The sequence below is a fragment of the Triturus cristatus genome, chromosome 7 (assembly GCF_964204655.1).
Source record: "Triturus cristatus chromosome 7, aTriCri1.1, whole genome shotgun sequence".
Taxonomy (NCBI): Eukaryota; Metazoa; Chordata; class Amphibia; order Caudata; family Salamandridae; genus Triturus; species Triturus cristatus.
The window spans coordinates 1,001,350,255-1,001,374,543 of NC_140590.1; the positions used below are offsets into that span (position 1 = coordinate 1,001,350,255).

At 44.6% G+C, this 24,289-nt stretch overlaps 1 protein-coding gene and 1 long non-coding RNA gene across 2 annotated transcripts in view; one reads left to right on the forward strand and one right to left on the reverse strand.

The window, feature by feature from the left end:
• LOC146810987 (uncharacterized) overlaps positions 1–24,289 on the reverse strand; it is a 1,144,084-nt gene that overhangs the window by 181,076 nt on the left and 938,719 nt on the right. The window lies entirely within an intron of this gene.
• IRF1 (interferon regulatory factor 1) lies at positions 1,689–18,213 on the forward strand. The gene is made up of 10 exons (XM_085618040.1): positions 1,689–1,798; positions 5,187–5,281; positions 7,564–7,663; positions 8,537–8,713; positions 11,877–11,926; positions 12,979–13,117; positions 13,809–13,931; positions 15,123–15,172; positions 16,412–16,541; positions 17,513–18,213. Exons 2-10 carry the CDS (start codon positions 5,195–5,197, stop codon positions 17,623–17,625), a joined length of 969 nt encoding a protein of 322 aa, XP_085474166.1. The 5' UTR covers positions 1,689–1,798; positions 5,187–5,194; the 3' UTR covers positions 17,626–18,213.

A 24,289-nucleotide genomic window follows, 5' to 3' on the forward strand; every position in this document is an offset into this window, starting at 1 on the left:
TTGGTAAATATGCCCCTGAGTTCTGAAAACTATAGGCCTCATTTATGAAGAATTGGGGAAGGGCAGCGCAGCAAGTCTTCTTGCTGCGCTGCCCTACACCAATGTGAAAGGGCAGGAATGCACTGTATTTATAAAATACGGTGCATTCCTGTGCTTTCCCCCTGCACTGGCGCACAATTTGCTGCCTAGAGCCTACGTAGGGTGCAAGGGTGCCTTTGTTGCAGGCAGGATTGTTTTTGTGCAGGAAGGGGCACCTTCCTGCACAAAACCAACCCCAAGAGACGTTTTCCTCTTTCTGTGTCTGCAGAATGCAACACACATGTAAAGAGGAAAAAACTAGGGGGCATATTATCAAGCGGCAGCGATAATTATCGCTGGCCGCGCTTAGCGCACATTTTCCTATCGCCGGCTATCGCTGGAACTTTTTTCCATGTTAGCACTGTAATAACAACGCTCAGCGCCATGGAGATAAATATTCCAGCGATAGCGGGGATATCACCATTTTCCATGGAACAACGCTGGTTTTCCAGCGATGTTCTATGGAAAACGGCGATATCTTTGATGATAGGGCCTGTGTTCTTAGCCACACAATCCACCTCCCTTGTTAGGTATGCCTTAGTCTGGAATTTAACAGACGTTAAATTCCAGCGTTAAGGTCCAGTTAGCGCGAAGAAAATCAGCGCTAAACCGGACGGGGCTTTGTTGTAAATACAGCGAAGCACTATTAGCGATATTTTATAATGTAGTTGTAAGGGGCACGCCTACCTTGCATCTCATTAGCGATGCGAGGTGAGGCGATAGGGAACCGGGCGCTAAGGCAAGGAAACGCGCTAGCGTGTCCTTGTTAATTAAGCGATAACATTATCGCCGCTTTTCGCTCGAAAACGGACGCTAAAGCGCCAATAATGTTATCGCCCGCCCTTGATAATATGACCCTAGGAGAATTACAAATATTTTTCCTCGTTACGCCCACTCTAGGGAGGCATAAGGTTTTGGCGCTACCCCAAATTTACGTGATTAAGTAAATCTGGGGCAGCGTCAAAATCCATGTGTATTGCGTGATAAAACCCACCGCAACACCCAAGGAACACCTCTTTTACGCAGCAACACGTGCTGCTTTGTTTTACTCCATATGCATGAGGTCATTCTAAGCCACGCAGAGTGGCTTTGCGTGACCTCATTGATATGTTTGAGAGGCTTGCGCCCCCTCCACCCCCCCCCCCCCCCGCAAGCGTTAAAAAAGTAACGCTCTGGTGTCGCAAGCCTCTCATGTATAAGCCCCTATACTTGGGAGACTCACATAAACACCGAAGAAATTGACAAGGAAATGTCAATTTATCAGAGAAAAAGTTCGCCAGTGTTAGTCCTGGCAGCTGATCGCGGGTCTCGCTGGTTCGTGGCACGTGCTTTCTAGCGCTGTAAGGGGCGTGAGGTGCGCTGCCGCGCCCTCGCTGCACCAGGAGAGGAAGCCAGACCGGCATTGTTTGGAAACGGCGGCCGCTTTAATCGGGGAGGAGAGGGAGGAGGCGGTGGACTTCCCCGGCAGCTCTGTATTTTTCAACGGCATGATTTCCCCGAAATGATGCTACCTCGAAGGCTTCCAATAGGGTGCGCTCGAGCCTCTGATTGGTCAGACGCAGCACGGGACGGCCTGGGAAATCCGCGCACTCAGTTTATAACTGGGTGCCCGCCGACTGAGATAGCATTGCAGACCTTGCAGAGTGCACGCGCGCGGCACTGCTCTTACAGACAGGATCAGCTCTGTACAACGTCGGGATTGCAAGCCTCAGATCTACAGGTGGGCAGCGCACACCAGCCGGATGGCACTTGTGCATGCATGACAGTGTGCATGGGGGCTCCTACATCCAGCGCGTGGAGACGGAGTGCATGGAGACAGAATGGGCCGTCTATCTGCAAGGGGAATTACGCGCACAGACCCTGGGCCAGAGTGCACACAGCCATTGATTGAACTGTGCACAGAAGTCGAGGAGAGTGCACTTAAGCGGAGAATGTTGCACTTATGAACTGACGCGGGGATACGGGAAATAGTGTGGGCAGAAATAAAGGGCATTCGAAAGAAAAATTACGCACATAGGGGCTTATTTACAAGCCCCGGTGCGTGACTTTTAATATGGGAAAAAGTGACGTACCGGCAGCCCAAGGGGGGTTGTAAATAAGCCCCGTAGTGTACACAGGCAGCCACTTGTACAAGCAGTTAAACTACGCATGTATGGAACGGGTGGGAAAGGTGACGGGCAGAGAATGGTGCACCTAGCATAATTCGTTGCACATGGTACAGGAAGCTGCACGCTTTAGCCCACTTTGTGGTCGAAAGGGTAGAGGGTGTGTCTGATTCGGTTCACTGTAGAGAGTTCTGGGAATATACGGAGATCAAGTATGCGACTTTACATTTTTGACATGCACAAATACACATTATGAAAAGCGCCTTCCTTCCAGTCAACCTCTGCGCTTCCTGGAATAGCAGAGAACGCGGTCGCGTACGTGTAGGCAGGAACAACATTTGCTTAGAGTTATTTTAAGCTTGCCTTAGAAGTGAACTGCCGTACTTCCAGCCCCGTGTGTGCACGTGACCCTTTGATGATTTTTCTTTAACATGCCAGACAGACTACGTCCTCCCACTGTGGTCGGCATGTTATTGTTATGTCATTGCATAATTGGGTGATATGTAAGGGTTGCTTGGTTGTTTGTATTTCCCAGCAGTGTGTGCCAATTCTGTTTTACTGTTTTTCATCGGTGACATGTTTTTAGTTTTAGCTTCTGGCAGCAAATGTTTTTCTGTTTTTAGTCCTTAACAAAAAAATCGTACTCCTTTGTTGTAGACAAGTTTCAAAGTAGCCATTGTCATGAAACTACTGTGCCACCAAAAATTAAGAGCAGCACCTCCCTCCTCATATCCGGGGTAGACCACAGGTGGGCTGGTCTGTGGGGGCATCCTGCCGCGTTATTGTTGCAGCAATTACGTAAGACCAGGAAGTTCAAGGGAAAAAAAATACACAGAACTCGTGTCAGTGCAGACGACTTGGAAACACGCTGCAGCTCTGCGAATTTTTTCCAGTGCGACGGCGTATCTTTTCTTCACAGACGTTTAACGCCCAAGCACGGCTCTGATAATATATCTATTTTTGGGGCATATTATCAAGAAAAGGCGTTAAAATTATCGCCGCTTTAGCGGCATAAAACTGCCGCTAAAGCGGCGATAATGGGCTTGATAATATGCCGCAGAGAATTCCCATAGAAGCCCATGTTCTGGTGTCAACATGTGCTTCTATGGGAATGCTCTGCGGCATATCATCAAGCCCATTATCGCCGCTTTAGCGACAGTGTTCTGCCGCTAAAGCGGCGATAATTTTATCGCCTGGCTTGATAATATGCCCCTTAGTTCTTTATTCGGATGGTAAACTATGTTTCCCATGTATTGCAGATGAGCGACTAGGACCCTCTTGACTTCTGCACAGTCGATTAAAGGTGACTGCCCGGACTCGTTTTTGTTCCTACATTTGAGATGATTGGCAGCCAGAGTCCATGTGCAGTGCAGGCCTGCAGGTTCCTAGCACCGGAAATAACTCGCAGTGCCCTCCCGGGTTATGTGATGTGTAGTTGTATAGCACACAGCTCTGCAGGGAGGGTATCCTGGTGCTGAAGCGGGGGCAGTATAGGCAAAGCCAGAGTGGGGGTGAGTTAGGTGAAGAGTCCGTCAGGTCTTCGGTTTCTAGCAGAGTTCAAGAACCGAGGAGGGGGTTTGGGGGAGTAGGGCCCTTCTAGGCTGTAGGAGCGAGGTAAGAGAAGGCACAGCCGCTGGATCTGGTTATGCTTATGGAGGGGGCGGGGGGGGGGGTGAGAGTAGGGGTCCTGCTGATCTGGTTTGTCTGGCAGATTTGTGGAAGTGTATGCAGTTGAGGTGTGTGAGACTAATGTTGTGTAGGGCTCGGTATGTGTGAGTGAGGAAAGAGTGTTCCTTTGTGCATTGGGAGCCAGTGAAACTCTTGCGGCGCGGGGTGTTGTGATTGTGAGTTTGGAGGTTGTCGGGGAGCCTGGCTGCTGAGTTGTGTATAGTGTGCAGTCTTCTGGTCAGTTGAGCGTTAAGTCCAGCATACAGCAACTGTGTTCACTTGGCTGGTCATGGTGAGTTGGTTGTTGATTACTATTCCACGGTTCTTTGTGTGACTTGCCAGGTGGTGGTGGGTCCGAGTTCTACAGGCCACCAGGTGGAGCCCTGTAGCGAGGTGTCTTTGCCAAAAATTAGTACTTCAATATGGTCTGTGTTAGGCTTGAAGCAGTTGGTTACATCCAGGTCAGTTGTTTACCTTTTATCAAACTGTGTCAGATGAAAGACTAAAGCGGTCAACCAATTTAAAAAACCCTGACCCTCATGTTACGAACACACACCTACCTACCCTAGTTACGGTGCATGAACCTGCTGAGCTATCTTCCCCGGTTGTTATCATTCTATCCACAGCACTAGCACCTGTAATGTCGCTTTCTGACACTCCGCTGAAGGAAATGCATTGCATTGGTTAGTGATTCCCTAGGAGCTTGAAAGGGGCTGTAAGGTGTAGACTTCCACTCTGCAAAAGTTCTGTGGCTGCACGTTTTCTCTGCATATCAAGCCTGGTGTAGAGTGCAAAGGCCATTCCTTGGATGTTTGAACTGCTATCTATCGACAAATTCAAGTTAGCAGTTAATTGTTTGAGCTGTTCTCAAGTGGCGCAAAGGTTAAGTGAAAACACCTGCCTGTTCAACTGTCTTTTAACCAAGTAACTCCTTTTCTAACAGAGTTTCATTTAATATAGTTTTGCTTGTCTGAAAGAATAACAGGGCGCCATGTTTCCACCAATGAGCTTTATACACAAAAAGCACTGCACTGACCCAGAATATGTGAAACAGTTTCTGCCGTTCGAGGTTCGGCCCTAAGACCCTTTTCTTTCAATTCTAATGTAATATTGTGCACCACTACCCCAAAACTATAAACAATAGTTTAACAATCAAAGTGATTACTGTACGTTACCTACTGTATGTACTTATGTTATGCATAACCAAGTGCTGGGAAACATACCTCATGAAGAATAAAAACATTCATCTTTGGTAAATGTGTGACGTGCTGACCTCTCATGTTATGAAAATTCAGGTCTGGTGTGTAACCACAATGCGTTATTTTGATTTTCTAGGTAGCATAATGGCTCCCACAAGAATGCGCATGAGGCCTTGGCTGGAAATGCAGATCAACTCGGAGGAAATTCCAGGCCTGCGCTGGGTCAACAAGGTGAGCTTTCCAGTTCTGATGACCTGTAGATGGTCAGGGAGAAAATAGCACTCTGTGTAAATTCCATGTATTAATGTGACCTGTGTAGTGTTCATGCTGAACTGTGGGAGGCTTGGGGAGTCGAAGAGGCGTGCCCTGGCCTCCTGATGTTCCTACATCATATGCTGGTGTAGTTATCCATGCCACATCCCACTAATGTCCAACATTATTTTGAGCACATAATTTATGTTTTCCTAGCTTTGCGGAATATCAGTCATTTTAGATGCATAGAGCAGTCTCTGCAGAACACTAAGGGGCATATTATCAAGAAACGGTGTTAAAGTTATCGCCGCTTTATCGGCAGAAAATTGCCGCTAAAGCGGCGATAATGGGCTTGATAATATGCCCTTGAGCATTCCCATAGAAGCCCATGTTCACACCAGAACATGGGCTTCTATTGGAATTCTCTGCGGCGTATTATCAAGCCCATTATCGCCGCTTTAGCTGCAGTTTTCTGCTGCTAAAGCGGCGATAATTTTAACGCCGTCCTTGACAATATGCCCCTCAGTTTTGCAAAATGTCAGCTGGTGGATACAAGAAACCACCGGCGGCTGGTTCTGTTTTGAACTGGATAGGCACCACTACATGTTGAATAGCAAGGGTGCGATGGGTCCGAATTCAAGTAGGAACAATAGACCCCCATCCCCAGTTAAGGCTATAATTGGGGTACAGCGTGCCCCTCAGACCTCCAGGTCCCGGTGCCATGGCACCTGCTGCATCTTTCATTCTTGCTGCATGTTGCCATGCAAAGGGCAGCTGAGGTCCAAGTATTCAGGGTCAAGCACTTGAGTGAAGGTTACCATGCCATGCGCGGTGGCTCGGCGTGGAATGGGAAATCTGCTGTAACGCAAGGCAGTGCACGTGCAGCCTGCGTTACTCTGCCCTGAGAAGGCGTTCTATGGGTGGAGCGTGGGCGTTCCCATGCAGCCACCCATGGTTTTTGGTGCATTTCCAGATTTTGAACCTGGGAATGAATCAAAATGCTATGCTTTCTTAAGGGAGGCGTAACGAGGAGAAATACGTTTATCTTTGCTCGTTTTTCCTCTTTCGATGTGTGCTGAATTCTGCAACACAAAGAAAGAGGAAAAAAAAGCCTTTCAGTATTGTTTTTGTGCAGGCCGGTGTCCCTTCCTACACAGAACAATCCTGCCTTCAACGCAGGCACCCTTGCACCATGGCGTAAGGGTGCCTGTGTTAGCGCTACGCTGCACTCATTGCGCCGTATAGAGCAGGAGTGCATAATCTCTTAGTAGATATGGCTCATTCCTGCTTTCTCCCTGTCACAACGCAGTGCAGCCAGTCGTCCTGCTGCTTTGTGTTGCTTGGTTTGTTAGTAAACCTGCCCCTCAGTGTCCATAGTGATGCATCACATAGCGTTAATCTGGCTGCACTCACACTGGTCAGTCAGTCACAATGGCGGAGTCTCTGGACAGGTTCTGGGCAAGGTGCCTGTCCACAAATCCCACCCGTAATGTTTTTCAAAGTAGTGCTGGAAACGTCTCTTTACAGGGTAGTGACCAGGGCGCAAGTCCTATAAAATGAAGTGGGGGGACTGATAATATTCAAATGACCTCATGACGTCACGTGCTGAACGTGTCCCGGTGTCTGAAAATTACACCGGGACACGTTCAGCTTATTTCTGTGGGGCCCAGCGTCTTGGCAGGGGGGACGGCGACCACCCTTTGAAAAGAGTGGGGGGACGCCGTGTACCTGCGTGGACCCCCGACTCGAGCCCTGGTAGTGACAGCAAATTCAAGTTTCGATATTAATGCATGAAGGGGTAGGCCCCCCGGGAACGAGCATGTGTCACCTGAGAGCTTGATGCTCCCAAATGAAACGGTTCGTGACCCGGAAGCGTTAGGCCGGCTCACGTTCGCATCGTAGAAAAGCCGCAGCGTGCCTCTGCGTTGCGACGTTACCGCTCTGCGTCACTGCTCGCCAGCCACACATCTGCTGATTTTGTAGCAGCTGTGCAGTGAAAAATAATCGGGTGCCATGCAGTTACTATGACGGCTATTTTTGGCTGAAGTTTGCCTTTCAGGGATATGTAAGTCATTGGCTTGTGTAAGGATGGCAGTGGTATGCGGTTCTATTATAAGGCATGAGATGCGACCAATCCAAGAGTCTAGATTCCATAGTATAACAACAGTTATGTGCTCAGAGTTGTACTTTTGATGCACATATTCTCATTTAATTGAAACTGTAGAAATCTTCCCGCTAACGCGCGCACTCTTTCCTAACAGGATGAGCAGATCTTCGAAATCCCGTGGAAGCACGGAGCCAGACACGGGTGGGAAATGAAGAAAGACGCTTGCTTGTTCGAGAAGTGGGCCATTCACACAGGTAATATTTTGCGTTAATGACATCTACATACCTAGCATGAAGAGAACGAGTGCCTTACATGCTCCTCCTTGATGAAAGTATTGAGTGTAACATTCTTTGTAATATATACAAGGTTAGTCATAGTTGGGGGAATTTCGTCTCCACATTTTGCTTTGCCTGAAAAAGTCTTTCAACACACAAGGTGGACAGTTACAAGAACAGAGGTATAAAATGTCTGATTTGTTTTGAGTAAAACACTTATGGAATTGTTCAAATATTCTATATCATATCTAGAGCTTCTGATGGCCATTTTGAGGGCTGCTATGGTAGGCTGTTTCTATAGCAAGAATAGGGAAGCATAATTCATTTATTAAAAATGATTTGTGATGCTAATGGTTTAATAGGTACTGCCTATATTAAAGTATTACCTGCATTTGTTTAAAAACTTTGGAGCAGGGAGATATCCTGTCAGAATGCAGTTTTCCTTAGTTTATACCGTGTGTCTGCTTGCAGGCCGCCCTGTGCCTGTGGTGGGCCAGCATACCACAAGCAAAAGCCAGCTTGTTTAAAAAAATAAATATATATATACATTTTATTAACCAGTGCAACGCAAGCACAATGGCACAAGAACCCCAAAAGAGGAAATCACATACTTAAACCTTCAGAAATGCCACTCGACAGGTCATACTATACCGTTAATGGAAGCATTGGAACACACACCACTCGCAAACGATGGTCTCTACCCAAAATGGCGGCTTCTTCTAATTGGATTACTTTTACTTGAGGCATATTGCAAATTAAACCATGTTTTTTATTGTAAACTAAGATGTTGCTAATGTTTTTTCTATTAGTGATAAAACGGATTCGTAACAGTGACCTTTTTTGTTGCTTTAGGAAGATACAAGATCGGGGAGAAGACCCCAGATCCCAAGACGTGGAAAGCCAATTTCCGCTGTGCCATGAACTCGCTGCCAGACATTAAAGAAGTGAAAGACAAAAGCGTAAACAAGGGCAACAGCGCCGTCCGGGTCTACCAAATGCTTCCGGCATCTGCGAAGACTGAACGCAAAGGTAACTAGACATTCTGAGTATCCGGTGGGAGTCTGCATGGGTGCGCCTACTCGGTCAAGTGCTGCTGCCAGGCAGCTTCATAGCAGTTCCATAATGCTGGTGAGGTCGGGATTCACTTTAAGTTTTTTGTCTTTTGGTAATGCTCAGGAACAGCTGCCCCTTGGTTGCTCTTTACCCACACCTCAAGATGAAATTGTCTGTTTTCAAGGAAGCATGCTTGACAGGGACACAGGTATTCCAGCGATCCTTGGTTTGGCCTGGGTGTAGAGTCCGGAGACTGTTCTGTGTGGCTCTTGGTCCTACTGCTAAGTGAATCTATCGGGAACAACATTTACCCACTGGCTGTTTTTGTTTAAAAAATGTTAAACCTCCATATCTGGGTACTATTAGCAGAGCAGGATAAACGGTTCTGTAGAAGGCCCTTACACCTCGTTTGAGGGAGGCTGGCAGGCCGAAACATGTTGACCTCTCTATACGAGTCAAATCAACCCTGTGCCCCATGTTAATCGATCATTGGGGTTATGAGTAATGTTACTAATCCACCAATAGGTAGTACTTGCTAGACACATTCCCCCGGCAATATATGTATTTTAATATCTATCACATACACCCACACCTTATTGTCCGAGTAGTCAACCACCTGACTGGTTTCAGGAAGACGCGTCTACGTCTCCCCTGCCTGAGGGTCGTAACTCGCACCAGTGCTTGCCATGCTGATGCCAGGAGGCGGGCGGCAGGGTGATGGTGAGGCATGCCAGCTATGGGGGTGGTGAGGGATTTTTGTCCTTAAATAAAAGGCCATCTAAGTATTCTTTCTTGTTAAGTATCCAGCAAGGTGTATTTTTGTGATTTAACCACAGTCTGAAGGATATGATCTCATCGTTTCCCTCCATGTACCCCCTTTTTTTGTGCACAATTCCTTAAGGAGAGGCATGCACGGAGGCAGATAACACATGTTTCTTATTAAAATATATTTGATTCTATCCCTTACTTTCTAAGACACTTTACACCTTAAAATGGTGCCCTGCAGGGCTTCAACGTGCCCTGTGTTTGCCAACAGCTCTCTTCACTTTCTGCAGTATTAGAAAGTGTTTCTTGGAGCAGCATACGCCTAGGGAGTGCTTGGTGTGGCTGTTTTGAGGTCTCTTATCTGTTGATCATCTTAGAAGTGGGAAAATACATGCTTGATAAACTTCAGGAACCAAGGCAATCGGCCTTTAGTTCACAGCTGAAAGCTATGAAATTGCAAAGTAAATAAATTAAGTATTTCTAGCTTTCGTGTGCAGAGGAATCGACCTGTAAACAAAGTGTATTGTGGAATTTATTGTAAATGACTGTTTTTAAGTGCATGTTCTTGGCCTTTACTACCTTTATAAACAAACTTTAAACAGTTTTTTTTAAACAAAAAAAATATACATTTGCAGGGCGTGGGGCTCTCAAATCAACAATTAGTCAACATGTCACCTAAGAATCCACAATGATTCAGATCCACCTCGTAATCCTCCCAGAATGAAGATGTCCCACATTGCACTCATCCACCCTTAAGGTTTGATGATTCACCCTTCGACAGATGATGCACTTTGGTCTTCCTTTCTGCCGCTCCTGGGATCCTCTCTGATCCCTGCGCCTCCGTATCGGAGCACGGTTTGCCCAGAGCCATCTAGCACCTAATCTACATGCTGATGGATCAGTTCTGATCCTAGCCTGGCACTTCTGCGGCCCCTGGTCTCATCCGGCATGCCCCATGCTCCAAACATACCTTTGTGTTCACAAATCTTTTCTTGTGAACTTGATGCTCCAACTTCCCTATCACTGAAGGTGGAATTTGCTACCCTCTTGCTTCCCATCACTTCACCAGTTTATTTTCGGGATAGTCTCTAAACGCAATATTTGAAATAGCTTTTTCTGTTCTCCATTATCTATTGGAACTTGGCCCCGCTTCCCCTTTCTCGTCAGAACTTACTTAGAATGAAGATGAGCTTCCCACAGCCGATCGCCACGCCACTGCCTGTAGGGTATGAGCCTGTATTGAAAGAGGGTGAACCTGAACCCCAACATTGTCTAAGCCGAGGCATGTAGGCAGTAGGGTTCGCCATGGATGGTCTCGCCTGAGTAAGTTGAGGATCACGAGGAGGCACCTGCAAGTATACAAGTGCATCTTCAGCCTTCCTTGCTGAACCTACTGTTTGCCTCACTATAGCGTAGACTGATGTAGGTGCAGCGGGGGACAACGGTTGTAAAAGTGGTACCATTACTGCTATGGTGTTAGTCCATTGTAAGTGCTTCAGGCGGGGTAAAAAGTTCTTCGACCGAGAAACAAGAAGCCTACAGGGTGGAAAATGGCTGGTCGAGAATGGCAAGTTTGAAGTTATGAACAGCAAAAAGCTGACCGTGTGATAAATTCAGTGCGATATTGTTTGTTATTCAGCCCTGACTCCTGAACAGGGCTGTTAGTGGTCACCTTGAATGTAGAAAATATAACGCAATGTGAAGACACCGATCTGAGAGCCGTACGTCCACTATAGGTTGGGGCAGTAGTTTGTGATATACCAGCACAGTGTAAAAACCTTTGTTGACATATTTTAATGGAACAAAACATTAGCCCCCGCCACTTCCCACAAATCTGACACGCGCATCCCATGACATTGAATATGCCCCAAAACACTTGTCCCTCCAGTCTTATGACCCTCCTACAGAGCAGCTCTCCCAGAATTCCTTGTCATGGTGACGTACCCTTTTTTAAAATTAAAAACTAGGACAAACAAAATCGCAGGAAATACAAAAGGAAAGCAAAATCATTGGATTAAAAAAATCGAAAAGAGTACAGCAGAATACTTGGTGGTGTGAAGGGAAAGTCTCCACTGTACATTTAAAAAAAAGGAAAATTTGAGATTTGCATCAGATTTCCCAAAAGAGTAAACGGAGAATAAAACTAAAATTATTTAAAAAAAGGATCAAAGACTTGACCCTAATAATAATCACCCATAGCATAATCCAATAATGATTAACCCCAACAATATAAAAGTAGCTGGTGTAACTTTAGCATTGTGGATGCATGGTTGCGAGATGCATTTAAAGTACTTTTTTATTCGTGTCTTGTGAATCTCACTTTATGATTTTTTTCGAAGTGCAAAGACAAATGAATCTTGTTTTTGTTTTCCAGAGCGAAAGTCCAGGCTTTGCAAAGACTCAAAGAAAAAGATCCCCAAAATGGTACTTTTTCATTATGAACATTGTATTGCTTTAACTGGTGTTAAATGTGACTGCTGGCTTCTTACACTAATCAATCATAACACTGACAGATCGCTTTAAAACGGGAGTCTCCAGCCTTTCCTGTAATGAGAGCTACTTCTGATCAGTGAAAATCATCATGAGCTTCTGAAAGCTAAGAAACTGGTGCATTGTTACCAGACTCCCTCACGCCCAGCTCCATTGACTTTAAGCCTAATGTCCATAGACCCGCTGGCTGATCATCTGGAGGTTCTGGCTCCCTCACGCCCAGCTCCATTGACTTTAAGCCTAATGTCCATAGACCCGCTGGCTGATCATCGGGAGGTTCTGGCTCCCTCACGCCCAGCTCCATTGACTTTAAGCCTAATGTCCATAGACCCGCTGGCTGATCATCGGGAGGTTCTGGCTCCCTCACGCCCAGCTCCATTGACTTTAAGCCTAATGTCCATAGACCCGCTGGCTGATCATCGGGAGGTTCTGGCTCCCTCACGCCCAGCTCCATTGACTTTAAGCCTAATGTCCATAGACCCGCTGGCTGATCATCAGGGGGTTCTGGCTCCCTCACGCCCAGCTCCATTGACTTTAAGTCTGATGTCCATAGACCCGCTGGCTGATCATCAGGAGGTTCTGGCTCTCCTGCGGAGTAGATCTAGAGGGGTAACAGGCACAACATGATTGACGGCATGCAGTGTTAAAGGGGCTGTCTACTGAATGATGTCAAAATAGGTTTCACAGCCCAATCAGACATCATCGGAAGAAAATTCCCAAATCCTTGTTTTTGGTGTTTTTGATGACGTGAGGTTGGGTAAGAAGGTCAGATTTTTCATTTTCTTTGGATGAACCCTTTTAAACCGATCACCCATTGCTGTGCTTTACTATTGACAATCAATAACCTAACGTGACTGCAATAGTGCAATATTTCACCAGTAGACGCGCCATGAGACAATTTTTACAATAAATGTTTCTACTTGTCAAACATGTTGTATACTTTCACGGGTGTGCTTTTTTTAATCACATAATTATTTTTTTTACAGGAGTTTGAGGATAGTTGCTCAGAACATAGATCAGAAGCCAGGCTACACAAGACCATCGACGAGCACGGCCACTACACAGACCACAGCTACTCCGGGCAGGAAATGGAGATTCACAGCACAAGCACAAGCCAGTCTTCAGGTGGGGTTCTCACTTTTGAAAGCCCACATCCTCAGGATGCGTAGAGTTTAGTGTTGTGTGATTTTAGCAAAATGATGAATTATGCGACATAGCTGAAAGATATTTGGATACATCTTCTTCTCATTTCCAGAATCTGATCAGTGTCATAGTGGAAGATAGAACCTGCCCTTGTGCAAACCTTAGCCCTTGTTGTCCTGAAGAACATAAGCAGGCTTATTCCCATCTCTGTACCTCATAACTGGTCCAATTCTTGCTGTGCGTTGCTTTTATTACGCTTAACCCACAAGACAGTCAGTTCACCCATTGTGCCCTATTTCACAGCTTAAAGGGAGCCCTTCTGCACAAGCTGCAGCATAGGCCTGTGCACTCCAGGTAGGCAGTGAGTCGTTGCCAGTTTTAGGCCCTTCTGCTTCTGCATCTGTGTCTTCGACACGTCAGGTAACCGTTTCAGTGCTGTTCAACATGTTAGCATTGTATCTGCTTTAGAGAGAGATTCACCAAAAGACCTATAATGTCTGGTCAGCAATATGCTAAATACACTATAAATGCAAAAAATGTACCTTGAAAATAATCCCACAAGTGCTTAGTTTCTTTCACTTGATCTAAGTTCAAATAAATCGCACTGTGCCTTGTGAGAAGTCATCTTGGCCATCCGAAGATCTTACATTTCTGTCTGTTGTTGTTTTTACAGCACCCACACAATGTGATACAAGCAGCCTGGCAGCGATGGGAGGAGTCTTGGAAATATCAGTCGCAGACAGTACGAACGACCTTTATCCATTCCAGGTGTCGCCATCGTCTTCCTGCACATCAGGTTGGTTGATAAACTGGTGGAATATCCATTCCAATATGTTCACAAATGCCTGCATGTTAGTGACCGTGTGACTTCTGCGAGCTAATGCATCTGTATCAGAGACCTGACTGGAAGCCACCAGAAGGGAAAGGGGTCAGATCGGAATAGGGCTAACTCAGTCTTGATTTCTTCTGAGGTTGATAACATGAGGGCCACTGAGTTGGCTAGCAGTAACACATCTGTTGTTTACAATACTACAAGCCACATGTCTGTGGCAACAAACCTTTTTCTCGACTTGCTCTTATTGACTTTAATAGGCCAACAATAGGTGTCCGGCCAGGGTCCCATTAAAAAAAATAATCATTTGATACATACAAACATGTACAAACCTATTAAGCAGTCCACAGCTACCACATACTAGTGACCCCATCTATTCCTCCCTAGAACACATGTGCAGAACAGCAGACTTGTATGCACAAATCAAAACACAGAGTCGGAGGCGTCGCGCCAGAATGTTTGAAATACACCTACTTTCTCCCCCAATCCCGCCCCTACAAAGTGACAACCATCCACCCAGGAACATGAACTCTCGCCCTGTCTTTCATGGGTGTTGCGGACCCAACATGAGTGAGCCACCCCGTCCACCCTAAGCAAAGCACCCGATGTTGATTTTCTGTTGTACCATCCACACAAGACATAGCATTGTAAATATGTTGCCACTGCAGTGCTGAGATTGTAGTGTGATACATTGTCTGGCCTGAAAGATACACGTGTATATATCTTTTTGAAAAGTAAACTTGAAAGGAATACAAAAAATACACATTTGATTTCAAAACTCCTGGTATGAAGGAATCGTATCAGACTTTGGTTCCCAATTTGCACGCCCCTCGCAATCTAATCTGTCAGTCTTCTAAGTGGTATTTGTGCCATTTAGCAAGTCCTTACAAATGCGCGTAAATGATACAAAATGGTTTTATTTGTAATTAATTACACTTCTCTTGTGGGCAAGGAGGTGTGTTTAATATAGCAACACCCTGCTAAATAAAGTAGCTTATTATTGACAGTACTGAGGAACACTTTTTATGTATATTCTTATCGCTTTGGAAAGAACTGAATTTGCCCTTCGCTAGAGTAAATCGTGAAGTATTTGCTGGATCACTTCTGGAATAGAAATTATTAAAGTAATGTATCTTTCGGTTTCTTCAAAAACAGCAAAAGAAGACGAAGAAGAAGAAAGTATTCTGCCAGAGGAAATAATCAAGGTAAAAAGGGAAAACTTCTTCAAACCATGCAGACTTCTGTGTAATTAAAGTGCAAATGTCAGATAAAAAAAGTCATTGAAGGGTGCAATTCACATCCTCTTATCAATTAAAAGGGATGGTTAACATTTATTATATGTTTTATTAAGAGACTGATAAAAAGGAAAAATAATGATATTGCTAATCAATGATATGAATGTGCTAGCCATGATAGGCGAACAACTCCAAAACATAATTCTTACGGTTTGTAGTTACCTTAATTGAGGACCTAGTCTTGACAGGAAGGTGTTACTTACACGAGAATTCCCTTTGCAAAGACGTTTGGTAGTTAGCTTGCCACGCCAAGAGTGAGCCTGGGTCTCGAGCCATTTGGCGAAACAAGTCACTCTATAAAAGAAGTCCATGGTGTTCCATAGGTACAACCAAAATTCTGCCCTAGGTACTTTCTGCGGTTTGTTGAGTTTGTTGTCCTGTGCGTCATTGTTAAAGCCTGCCGGTGGCCAATGCCAGTGCATATATGATCACTGGATTGGAAGAAAAGAACTCTGCTTTTCAAGCAAATGTATGAAATGCTATTTTTCCTGCTATCCTTTGTGGGTGCATGGATACATTTCAAAATTAAGTATCTGGATAGTTTTGCCTAGGTGCTGCTTGTAATCTGACGGAATCATGTGACAGATATTTACTCCAGCATCTGGGTGCCAGTGTGATCAGTGTCGAGTTTTGCAAGTTGACCGAAGCCTTGTATAACCAGTGTTTCTAAATGGTTGTTGATGTTCTGGCCACAAGTTGGATCTCTGGAAGTGAGATTGGTCTTTTAGTGAATCCAGGAAGGGTCAGGGTGTGGCTACTGCTTGCTGCCTCGTGGTGAGTTTGCTGGCTAGAGCTGCTTCTCCTGGGATAGCCTTGGCGTGGGGGCCTGGTTTGTCTGTCACAAATTGGTAAAATATCCTGCAGAAAACTTTTATTTGTATGACGACTGCAATGAAGTGTTCACGTCCAATAAGACAGGAAAAGTGGACAAAATGTCAGTGAGTGTTTTTGGTGCTTGTTTTATTCCATGATTGAGGTAGCTTTGATTAATTTAAAAAAATCACTGTTTAAGTTATGAAATTGTGCAATATAGTACTGTTGACCATTGAGTGTTTTAGAAAGTAAAAAAAATTATGCAAAACCATGGTCTTACTTTCATAGAGTGATTTTCTCAGGGGAAACGCTTACATTTCTTTTTAAATCTTACAGATGATATACCCAACACCACCTTGGCAACAGGCAAATGTAGATGGGAAAGGCTATCTGAGCAATGAAGCGGGCGTCCACTTCAGTGACCTCAGCTCTAGGGATCCACCCGCAGAGTTCGAAAAAATGGCAGGTACTGTTTATGCTGCATTAGGGAGAAGCTTAGCATCAGTGATTTTATTCTGGGATACCACAGCACTTGAAGTATAGTATTGTACTACATCATATGTCTGGTAAACATAAAAAAGTAAGCTGAGCACATTCATGTAGGATGGTAGACGGTAGTACGTGCCAATGCTTGCTGCTGTAACAACATAGGCCAGAACTACCCCCACCGAACCACAAACTAATACTCTTGCGAGCTGCGATAACTTCAGTAATCCATTTTAAACTTCTTATTATACATACATATACCAAACTTATGTCGTTCCATCCTTTTCAAAGGCTAGGGGACTTTTTCAAGAAGTACGAGTGTTGGTATGTGTGTTGTATGTGAAGGGGTTGTAGGGGTTGTGTTTTACTTATACGTCCTGAGGAACATTGGATGATTTTTGTATGAAGTTTATGTAAATACAAGGAATAATTGTCGAAAAAGTAGTTGTAATGACAATATTTTTGACTATAGTGAAATGATGTTTTTATTATATATGTAATAAGCAGTTTGAAACCGATTACTATAGTTGTCACAAATCGCAAGTGCATTCATTTGATTATAATGTTAATAGATTAGTGTTTTAGTCCGTCAACACTGTCTCCATCGCCCAGGCGTATTAAATTACTTTTTGGGGGTAACCTTTTCTTATTGAACTTACTGCCTACCAGTGCCAGTGGAAATTCATAAAGACCGAACAAATAAAAAATTGATTTGCACAAACACTGCTTATTCAAGAAAATGGAAAACCTTAAAATTGCACCCACGCGAAAAGCGCCCAAAATGGGAAATACATGGGCGCCTGGTGACCTATACATTGATCATTTGTTTAGGGGTTAGATGTTCCCCAGAAGTTACATGTCCAGTAGTGTTGACATCAGTAGTCCGTTCAAGCGTTTACTGTAAAACTGGCTGAGAATAACCTACACCTTTGTTTTCCTTTTTTGTTGCAGGTGAAATCCAGCTCAGATTTTCTACTGACATGATGAAGGCGACAGCTGAGATTGTATCGTGGTTGGATCCCAATTACGGATCCTACCTTCCGGCAATTTCTTGCACGTATTAGCTCCTCTGGACTATGAACTCTAATCGTGCAAATGCTGTTAATGGAAAAGCATAAGCTTGCCACTGGTGGACAGAGCCCATTCAGCAATGTTTATCTTACACTGGCCTTTCAGGAATATGGACAATAAAAAGGCACCCAGTAAGGAAAACCCCACTACCTTGGACCCTGTCTAGAACGCTGCTTGACTACCATGTCTACTTTGACTTGGCATCTCACATCCGGATGGAAAATATTTTTTTGTCCATAAGAACCTGTACAGAGACAATTTTTTTTTTCAATTCTGCTGCGTGTGTTTTGTAGGAGCCCTTCTTTTTGGAAAAAAAAGGCAATTTTTTTGTTTATCGCGCTGCTTTGTTGATATAAGTGGCCAAAATATTTGGCCCATAGCTTTGGCGCACTTAAATGTGATATTCACATCCAAGCTATGTTTATGTTCAATTCTAAAACCACTCCTACAACCCGAATAATACATAAACCAAATGTTGTAACTTTTCTGTATATACAAAATGTGTTGTGTTGTTTTGCCTGTGTCCTCTAAATTAGTTTTGATATAAAATTAAAAAATATATTAAATATAAAATGTAAATTTACGGAATTTCCTCTGTCAGAGTTTCATAGAAGGAATTTAAAGCGTGGGATTCAACATTTTTGGAAAATGTCTGTAATGTATTGAAGATCAAAATTCAAAACAGGCATAATGAGAACAAGAGTGGTAACAAAGTATTTGAAAGCAAAGCAGACTGTTCCCGATGTACAATAGGCTAAAGTTACTCACACTGCTCTGCAAGAGGAAACATAGCTAGGATTAAAAAAATATATTAAACTAGGAGTGGGAAGAAAAAGAGAGAGGGCATGAGTAAGAACTAGACTGAAGGAACGTTTATTTCAAAGCAAAGGAGAAAGGTGTGTTGGTTCGCATATAGTTAAAAAAACTACTCAAAGGGTTTTAAAAATATGATTTGTGCCACTTTCGGTTTATTGTTGCTTTTCCGGTGCGGCTTGTGTACCCATGTCAAGATGGAGGCACCAATACTTGCAGGATGTCTCTTTGCCAGATGCGAAACATTATTCTTTTGGCGATCATTATGGCCCTTCCTATGAAATGTCTTTGAGGAATATCATTAGATTGTCACCCTTGAGAGATATGCAGGAATTAAGTTATTCATGAGTGCCAAATCTATGACAGTCAAGTATATACTTGTTGAATTTGTAAGAACTGTGGGGCAGATTTACAATAACTGGCGCATCCCTGCATATCAGCAGGGATGCGCCAGTTATTTTGCGTCACGGCAGACACCTCTTGCGCCACCATGGATGCACCGCATTTACGGCGCACCATGGGGCAAGAATAGACAGATGTGTGACGCATTTGCTGCCGTAAAGGTGACGCATTGCTGGAGTTGCATCGCAAGCGCGACACAGCTCCAGCAAGGCTTGGGTTGCCCCTTTTTTGACGCAGCATGGCCGTAAAAGTGACTGAGTGAAATCTAGTAGATTTCACACAGCCACTTTTAGGAGGCGTTCCTGCGCTGGAACGTCCCCCCCCCTGCGCCAGAACGCCCACATGTGGCGCAGGACTTTACAACGTGACGCATCTCCCTAGATGCGTCATGTTGTAAATACCCCGCAGCATGGCGCTGGCTTTGCGCCGCCGCTGCGTCACGAAAGTGACGCAACGGTGGCGCAAATGTGGCATACGGGGCTTGTAAATCTGCCCCTGTATTTCTAAATGCAAAAAGGAGTCATTTGAGAAATACCTGTTTTTTTTTTTTCAAATAATTAAATTTTCATTTTACTGTTAAAACTATAGCAAGGAGAGCCTTTGCCATGGTTCATTAATTCGGACCGCCTGTCCCTGCTTAGGGGCATATTATCAAGGACGGCGTTAAAATTATCGCCGGTTTAGCGGCAGAAAACTGCCATTAAAGCGGCGATAATGGGCTTGATAATATGCCCTAGAGAATTCCCATAGAAGCCCATGTTGACAACAGAACATGGGCTTCTATGGGGATTCTCTGCGGCATATTATCAAGCCCATTATCGCCGCTAAAGCGGAGATAATTTTAAAGCCGTTTCTTGATAATATGCCCCAATGAGAGTATGTATACATGGCCCTCCCAAGCTCCCCAGGTGATGTGCTGCTCCAGGGCGGGATTTTTTTTCTTTGCATTCTTGGACTTGTGGTCTTGTTTAGTGCATTATAAAACAGGACTACGCGTCCCACAATTAGAAGAAAAAAAACCTGAACTGGTGCAGTACATCACTCATGGACCTGGGAAACCTGGCAGCTATGAATACATCTTGGCAGCAATGGCAGATGGACTCTTTCCAGCCAGTGCAGCTGAGTGATGCTAAGCAGCTGGTGCTCATGTTTCTTTCTTCCTGACTACAAATGAGCAGACACGTTTTGTATATGTTGCAGACACTGAAATAAGTACAAATAGACTACCTACCTAGAGGAGACAAGAAATCATGCAGATTTGGCCTTTGGACATAAAAGAAGAACATATACATATGGTCTCGCTCAAGGCTTCCACATGGAAGAAGCAAAAATTGTGAGACCATATTAGGCAATAAGATACTATACAACTAGTATTCGAGAGGGAAACGTTCAATGGAATCACTGTAGAAATACGTTGACCAAAGATTGCTATTATTTCCAAATGTCACATCTTCCGGCTATTGGAATAGAGAGTCAGGATCTTGGTTGACATCCAATTGCTGTAAATGCGATAATGTGTATTTCACTATTACGGATTTAAACATCCAAAGCTCAAAACGGGGAAGAAAATGAGCTTGAATTTTAATATTTAAATCTAGTCCTCTATCTCTGTAACTGGTCTAATTCTGAATAGTCAGAAAAATCAGTGGGATATGTGCAATGAAGTGGCGGAGCATGTCGTTAGCCTCTTGGTCTTAACGAAACGCTCCGCCACTTCAGAAACGCAAGGCTGCACCATATTTACAAGAATGTGGTGACGACTTGCGTTTCGCCCTGCGATGGCACTAAGTTTAACAACTTGGCGCCATCGCAGGCACCCTTGCACCAGCGTGCACGGTGTCTGCGTGCAGGGGAGGATTGGTTATGTGTAGGAAGGTGTCTCTTCCTGCACATTAACAATCCTAAAATGTCAGCACACGTGAAAGTTACAAAATAGCATTTTTTTAAAAGGTTTGTTTAGGTACAAGAAAGGACACCTTACTGTACAAATACAAACCATGGCGTTTTGCTTTTTCCATGTGTGCTACACAAGGCAGCACACATGGAAAAGCCAAAACGGGTTTTCCTGGTCTTAATTTTGGCGCTGCCTGTTATGTACGCCACCCTTGTACATAGGGGGCAGCGTCAAATACAACGGGTGTTGTGGTGGAACGCCCACCGCAACCCCCACTGCACGCCCCTTTCATGCTTGTGAAAGGGTGCCTTATGTACAAGGCAGCGTTAAGCCATGTTTAAGTGGCTTTATGTTGCCTTGTGCATAAGGCAAGGCCCCTATCGCCACGGGAACCTCACAAAAAGTGACGTTCCCGTGGGATAGGGGCTTGTACATATGTCCCTCAGTGTCTTGTGGAGGCAAAATATGAAAAATCTTGAAATGTATTTTGCGCCCATCTGCAGTGTGGTTGGGTACAGAATGTTTTGTCCAAAGTGCATCACTGAATTTGACCATTAAAGCATGATCAGGTAAGGTATGATGCACACAGCCTAATGCCAAACTCCACCCTTAGGAAATGAGTTGCTGATTTATGAGTTAGCTGGTCTGCAATTTGTAGATAAATCATAGAAAATCAGGTTGAAAATGTTAAATAGACGCCTGATTGGGTCACTCGTGCTCTATGGTTGCACAACCGAAGGCACAAGTTACTTGTGAGCAGTTTGGTGGGGTCAATCATGCTCTATGGTTGCACAACTGAAGGCACCAGATATTAGGAGAAGTTTAGTGGGGTCACTCATGCTATATGGTTACACAACTGAAGGCACCAGTTATTAAGCAGAAGTTTGGTGGGGTCACTCATGCTCTATGGTTGCACAACTGAAGGCACCAGTTATTAGGAAGGAGTTTGGTGGGGTCACTCATGCTATATGGTTACACAACTGAAGGCACCAGTTATTAAGAAGAAGTTTGGCGGGGGTCACTCATGCTATATGGTTGCACAACTGAAGGCACCGGTTATTAAAGAAGAAGTTTGGTGGGGTCACTCATGCTCTATGGTTGCACAACTGAAGGCACCAGTTATTAAAGAAGAAGTTTGGTGGGGTCACTCATGCTCTATGGTTGCACAACTGAAGGCACCAGTTATTAGGAAGGAGTTTGGTGGGGTCACTCATGCTCTATGGTTGCACAACTGAAGGCACCAGTTATTAGGAAGGAGTTTGGTGGGGTCACTCATGCTATATGGTTGAACAACTGAAGGCACCAGTTATTAGAAAGACGTTTGGTGGGGTCACTCGTGCTATATGGTTGAACAACTGAAGGCACCAGTTATTAGAAAGACGTTTGGTGGGGTCACTCGTGCTATATGGTTGAACAACTGAAGGCACCAGTTATTAGAAAGACGTTTGGTGGGGTCACTCGTGCTATATGGTTGAACAACTGAAGGCACCAGTTATTAGAAAGACGTTTGGTGGGGTCACTCGTGCTATATGGTTGCACAACTGAAGGCACCAGTTAATAGGAAGAACTTTGGTGGGGTCACTCGTGCTATATGGTTGAACAACTGAAGGCAGCAGTTATTAAAGAAGAAGTTTAGTGGGGTCACTCATGCTATATGGTTGAACAACTGAAGGCAGCAGTTATTAGGAAGAAGTTTGGTGGGGTCACTCATGATATATGGTTGAACAACTGAAGGCAGCAGTTATTAGGAAGAAGTATGGTGGGGTCACTCATGCTATATGGTTGCACAACTGAAGGCACCAGTTACTTGGGAGCAGCTTGGTGGAAGATTCTTGCGTTTTACGAGGTGCGCAGAGTTGGCCGGTACGTATTACAAATCAGAATTATTAAAAACTGCAAAGAAATAGGACACAGGCTCCCTGGCAAGGTCTCTAACTGGTTCAGGGGAAGCACAGCAAGTTACGCTTCGGTAGACATATTAATGATTAAATTGTTACTCAGCCTTTGCAATTCCCCGTCCAACCGGACGGGGGCACTAGGGTGGTCCACGATAGAATATCTACACTATGGTGCTCAATGTGTGTTAGTAAGTCTAGAAAATCAGAAGAAAATCTACCAGTGTAGCCCAGGTTAGAAGGCTTAGAGCTCCTTAAAGACTGCTGCTAGAGAGCAGGGGTCAACATTGAATTTGAGTGCACTATCTCTTGGAGCTTATAAGCTGACAGCCCAGTGGGGTGAAGTAGATGATAAATGACAGAGAGTATTTAGATGCACAGTAAAATAGTTGATAAACAGCACCCAGCTGCAGAGTAAAGAAATTCACCCACATATTAAGTGACTTCAAATAATCCACAAGCAGATACAAGCAATTCACAGGCAGCACCCTCAAGACGCAGAGAGAAACAATTCAGAGGCAGCGCCTAGATGCAGAGGAAAATGATTGACAGGCAGTACCCAGAGGCAGGGTAAAAAGAATAAACACCACCTCCTACAAGTAGAACAAAACGATGCTCAAACCCCAAAAAAATCAAAGGAGACAGAACATTGTCTGCTTCAATATTTGGATAAAATTGCTCTTGAAGCTATTTTGCTTGCAGCCTTTCAATGAGTTTACTACCAGTTTCTACATGCCTTGCAAAATGGATCCAATCTCAAAAGAAATGTCAACAAATGAGGAAGAGGAAAAATGAAACATTAACTTTAAGGTTTTTCTCAAAATCAGCGCCCAGATAGTCACTTAGCTCACAAGTGGCTCCCTGGTGTAGAATAATACCCATAGAAAGCATCCGGGAGATACTGGGTAAGAAATGTCAGCATCTGGTGGCACCCTCCTGCAGAATAAAGCTGGTGCAGATTGAACCTTATCAAAAGCAGCAGGGAGACTCTGGCTAAGAAATTGCAGAATTAGGTGGCACCCAGGTGCCCAACGAAACCTGGTGCAGAATAAAACCATTCCAAAGCAGCATGGAGATTCTGGGTAAGAAACGTCAGAATCAGGTCCCCCTCTGGTGCAAGATAAAACCTTTCAAAAGCAGTAGGGATATCCTGGGTAAGCAACTGCAGAATCAGGTAGTACCCAGGTGCAGGATGAAACCTGGGGCAGAATAAGACCTTTCAAAAGCATGAGGGATATTCTGGGTAAGAAATTACAGTCAGGTGGCACCCTGGTGCAGAATAAAACTGATGCAAAATAAAACCATTCCAAAGCAGCAGGGAGATTCCGGGTAAGAAATTTCAGGATCGGGGGGCGTGGCTTGGACGGCAATGGGTTTAGGCGCCTGAATCCGGCGCTCCGCTGAACCTGGAGGAGGGCAACAAAAAGAACACGCAAGAGCTAAACAGAATTAAGAAAGGAGCACACCAAAAGATAGCGGAACTACCAAAGGAGAAAACGACTCGACTTGCAAGTTTCAGCCACAACAGCGAAAGCGAGAAAGTTACGGAGAAGTGGATCTCCTGGAGAAAGCGGCAGAAAACCAAGATGGTGCCCGCGAGGGAGACCCTTCGCCGTTGCGTGATCTGCTGCTGCTGAAGGTGCCCAAAAACCT

Coding starts and splice junctions, on each gene's coding strand:
- IRF1 (XM_085618040.1), top strand. CDS start 5,195: ATGGCTCCCACAAGAATGCGCATGAGGCCTTGGCTGGAAATGCAGATC. Junction 13,118..13,808: donor AAGCACAAGCCAGTCTTCAG/GTGGGGTTCTCA, acceptor TTGTTTTTACAG/CACCCACACAATGTGATACA. Junction 16,542..17,512: donor AGAGTTCGAAAAAATGGCAG/GTACTGTTTATG, acceptor TTTTTGTTGCAG/GTGAAATCCAGCTCAGATTT.